Genomic DNA, 4726 nt, shown 5'->3' with positions numbered 1-4726 from the left:
CCACCCTTCGTGCTTTATCTCTCTTCCTCATCATATGCATCAATATAAATGTAAATGTGCACGGCATCACCCTTCGTGCTTTATCACTATTTCCTCACCCAAACAGTAGAAACAACAACACCCCGCCAAGGGAATCAACGATAGAAACAAATACATCCTGGCAAGGAAATCAACAATAGAAACAAATACACCTCGGCAAGAGAATCAACAATAGAAACAAATACACCCTGGCAAGGGAATCAACAATAGAAACAAATACATCCCGGCAAGGGAATCAACAATAGAAACAAATACATCCCGGCAAGGGAATTAGCTATAACCAATCTCGTTCCAATAGTTAACTTCACAAAATAAAGCCCAACTTGAGTCAATACTCAACAACGGTCAAATACCAAGGAAATACCATAAGCCTGGTTCAACATAGATACTCATCAATTTAAGCATAAATAGTACATAATAAGAATCACAACAGTCACATTGTAAGACTCACGAGATAACCAAGAAGCGCAATAACCTTAACAAAACAACAAGAGATAATAAACGCGTGATAACTATACCGACAACCACAATAATTTGGACACATAGCATATATACACGGGGTCATAGAGGAATTCACAAATAAGAGATAACAAAACAATAAGGAGAACAACCACTTCAATTAAAGCACATAAGGGCCAAGTAACAAGTAAGAGTTAGAGGCAAGATAACAACATCATATGGAGCATATAAAGGTAAATTAAGCAATTAGAAATCTCAATCATAACAGAATACTTCCTACGTAATGAACATAAGGACCTAAGAACCCAAAAGGAAAATTTCCCACAAGTAGTCCGAGCACACACTCGTCACCTCACGTGCACGAACTACAAATAGCATAAAAGATTCAACTCCTAAGGGGAAGTCCCCCACACAAGGTTAGGCAAGATACTTACCTCAAAGACGATAAACCGATACTCTAAAATGCACTTCTCGGTTGAAAAGACCTCTGGATGGCTCAAATCTAACCAAATTAACTTCAAATCAAAAATAAAACGGATAAGAAACTATTCCGGATCATAAAGTCTCAATCTTTAACAAAAATCCAAAAATCGATCCAAAAGTCGACCTCTAGGCCCGTACCTCGGAGCCCGACAAATTTTACTAAAATCGAATACTCATTCCCATACGAGTTCAACCATATAAAATTTATAAAATTCTGATACCATTTATTCACTCAAATCATGATTTTTAATTTTAGAAATTTTCTTCAAAAACCAACATTTTTCCCAACCCAAAACACAAATTAAATGATGAAAATGAAGATAAATCATGGAATATGTTAGATTCTAGGTGAAGAATACTTACCCAATCGATTTGAGTGAAAAACCCTCAAAGAATCACTCAAAATCGAGCTCCAAAAGTCAAGATATGAATAAAATGGTCTAACCCTTAATTTTGGGGTATATTCTGTCTGCCCAGGCATTTGTGCATCGCGAACACGGAGAAAATATCACGTTCGCGAAGAAGAAAAATGAAGGCTGCCCAGGTTGTTCAATGCGAACGCGACAATGAGATCGCGTTTCTTTTCTTTTTAGTCTGATGACCAAAGACTACTCTTTGCGAATATGTGAACTAGTACGCGAATGCGAGGTGTGGAATGGCATAACTACGCGAACGCGAGGGACAGATGCAAAGGCGATGAAGGAAGAGACAGAGCTTCACCATTGCGAGGCGTGTTATGCGAAAGCGGAGAAGGAAAATTGAGGCGACCAGCAGAGACTCTTCGCGAACGCGAAAGGGGCTTCTCGAACGCGAAGGAAGATATTAGACACCAGAAAACAGTTGTTCAAAAATAAGGGAAAATGACCCGTAGCCCACCCGGAAAAACCCGAGGCCCCCGGGACCCTGTCTAAACACACAAACAAGTCATATAACCTATCACGGACTCTCTCGAGATTTCAAATCATATCAACCAACGTTTAAACGACGAATCACACCATGAATCGAACTTAGGAACTTTTAAATCTTCAAACTTCCAAACTCGCGCCGAAACCTATCAAATCAACCCGGAATGACGCCAAATTTTGTAGACAAGTCCAAAATGACATAACGGAGTTGTTCCAACTCTCGGAATTGCATTCCGACCCTGATATCACAAAAGTCAACTATGGGTCAAACTTCTCCAATTTCCAAACTTCAACTTTTCCAACTTTCGCCGAAACGCCTCAAATTATCCCACTGACCTCCAAATCCAAATCCGGACGCACGCCTAAGTCCAAAATCACCATATGAAGCTATTGAGATCACCCAAAATCCATTCCAGAGCCGTTTACTCAAAAGTTCAATTCCGGTCAAATTCTCACCGCTTAAGCTTTCAAAACTAGAATCCTTCTTCCAATTCGACTCCGATTCATCCGGAAACTGAATTCAACCATGCACGCAAGTCGATACACATAATATATATATATATACATACATACATATATATATATATATATATATATATATATATATATATATATATATATATATATATATATATTCTTAACGGGTTAACGGATTATCCGTTAAAGAAAATTGAATAACCCGCCCCCAAACCAATAAGCCGTTAATAAAAAAAATCAATCTGTTCCCCGTCCGTTAAACCGTTAACTCGATACCAATAAGTCATTAACTTTCGATTTAGGTTCGGTTTTGAACACCCCTAATTGCAATTGCAATTTTAAGTACTCTATAATAATGTATTTTTGAGGCTAAATCGTACGATGCAACAAATAGTGATATAAGTTTATCCTAATTTAATAATGAATCTAATCTATACAATGATGGAAGATGACTTTATTTATTACATCCTCATCCCACGTAGAAAAACGAAGTGAAGACATGGCTTCATATTAATATCTAAAAGTAGAAATAAGTAAATAATCAAACTATTCTTAAAATAATTTATTTCCACCCATTAAGAAAAATGGCAAAAATCCTTATAGCTTTGTTTGCTTTGTCTCTAATTTTAGGCCAAACAAATGCAGATATTCAGTGTAGTGATGTTATATCAAAAGTGAGCTCTTGTGAAGGGTATTTGCTAGGTAAAGTTGCAGCACCTAGCCCAAATTGTTGCTTTGGATTGCAAGATTTGGCTAAATTGGCTGATGACTCACAACCAGATCGTCAAACTATTTGTCAATGCTCTAAAGCTGCCATGCAAACTTTCCCTGTGGACTTCCAAAAAGCTAAACAACTTCCTCAGATTTGCCATTTCAAGAGTACTATACCAATTGAACCCAATGTTGATTGCTCAAAGTAAGCATTTCACTTCTCACCCCTTTAGCATGAGTACGATCATTGGACTTTTGTTGCATAAATTTCATGGTTGTGTTTTTGGTGTACATCTGACTAATAAATGAGGTGTAGGGACACATAAAAGCGAATGTAGAGCAGGTCTAGCTTAGGTGATTAAAAATAACTAATAAGTATCAAGTGTTTAAAGTCACTTTAAGTTTTAAAGTTTATTTTATAAATATATAATTACATGTTTGAATATATATATATATATATATATATATATATATATATATATATATATATATATATATATAAGTGGTGAAATTGATAGTAAATAGTTAATCTGTTTGCAAAAACGTATTCAAATGTTAGAATTGCTCATAAAACTATGAAAGTCTAACGATGGAAACAAAATAGAGATATTTTTTGTTTTTTATTAGAATGGCATTTTGGAGATTGCAAAAGATATTAAGGATAAACTAATAAAAAATGTGGTCAACCTAAAAGTGCTTTTTAACTGAAAGTCGTGTAAATACTCCTATATGTTTGAGAAGTGAAAATTGAAAAATCTCTTAAAAAAACTCACTCAATCTTCACTTTATATATTATCAATAGAGGTGTATCCCCTTCATGTTTACTACCTTTCTTTTATTTGGACTTCTATTCATTGTTTTTCATATTTTATCTTTATCTGACCTTCTGTCCTGTATAATATCTCAGGGTTTATTGAAGAAGAAGAAAAGCATCCAAAGGTAGAAAAGACGTATGCTGATGTTAATTTATAATAGGAAACATATTGTATTTTTTTTCCTGGCTGTTAGCTTCTCAGTATAAAATGATGGACAATCCGTTAATTATAAATTATGTTTGACCCTTATTCGAGCTCTTACTTTCTATGTTAATTTCTTTTTATAGTTCTCGTTAAATTTAATAATCAAGATTTATAAATATTAGTAGAGACAAAAATTACTCACTTTTGACAAACTTAACTGATGAAAACGCTTAAGCATATATATATATATATATTTAAAAGACTATTTTAAACTCATCTTCAAACATAATGGACCATTTTAGTCAATTTTTATCAAGATTCAAATCTCAACATAGGCAAAACAAATAATAGGTAATTTTTACTATTTGCCTAAGAGTGGTCACACTTTGATAAGAGGTTATATGCATCCAGCAGAATCTCATAACTTTTGACCAAGAAAATCTTGTAGACGCTATGTTTTCACATTTCAATGAATTTAACAAATTTATGTATTGGTGAAGAATAAAAGTGGGTTAAATTTCATTTTTTAATGTGCTCTTGAATTTTGAAAATTAATAAGACAATGGACCATGACAGAGGTATTGAGATACTACATAAGGGTAAAATAGAAAAGTAATAAGGAAGAGAATTATGGGGATGGTGGATGCGTAGACCTGAGGCTTGACTCACACACTTTGAGCTTTGGGGTTGTAG

General features: G+C 34.5%; 1 protein-coding gene across 1 annotated transcript; it reads left to right on the top strand.

Annotated features, from left to right (window-relative positions):
• Positions 1–2947: 2947 nt before the first annotated feature.
• Positions 2948–4046, top strand: LOC142164448 (non-specific lipid-transfer protein A-like). The gene is made up of 2 exons (XM_075222379.1): positions 2948–3242; positions 3982–4046. Exons 1-2 carry the CDS (start codon positions 2948–2950, stop codon positions 4044–4046), a joined length of 360 nt encoding a protein of 119 aa, XP_075078480.1.
• Positions 4047–4726: the final 680 nt, after the last annotated feature.

The sequence above is a fragment of the Nicotiana tabacum genome, chromosome 1, assembly GCF_000715075.1.
Source record: "Nicotiana tabacum cultivar K326 chromosome 1, ASM71507v2, whole genome shotgun sequence".
In the NCBI taxonomy this organism is placed as follows: domain Eukaryota; kingdom Viridiplantae; phylum Streptophyta; class Magnoliopsida; order Solanales; family Solanaceae; genus Nicotiana; species Nicotiana tabacum.
The sequence above is the reverse complement of the archived record's forward strand: the minus strand, read 5'-3'. Positions and strand labels throughout refer to the sequence as shown.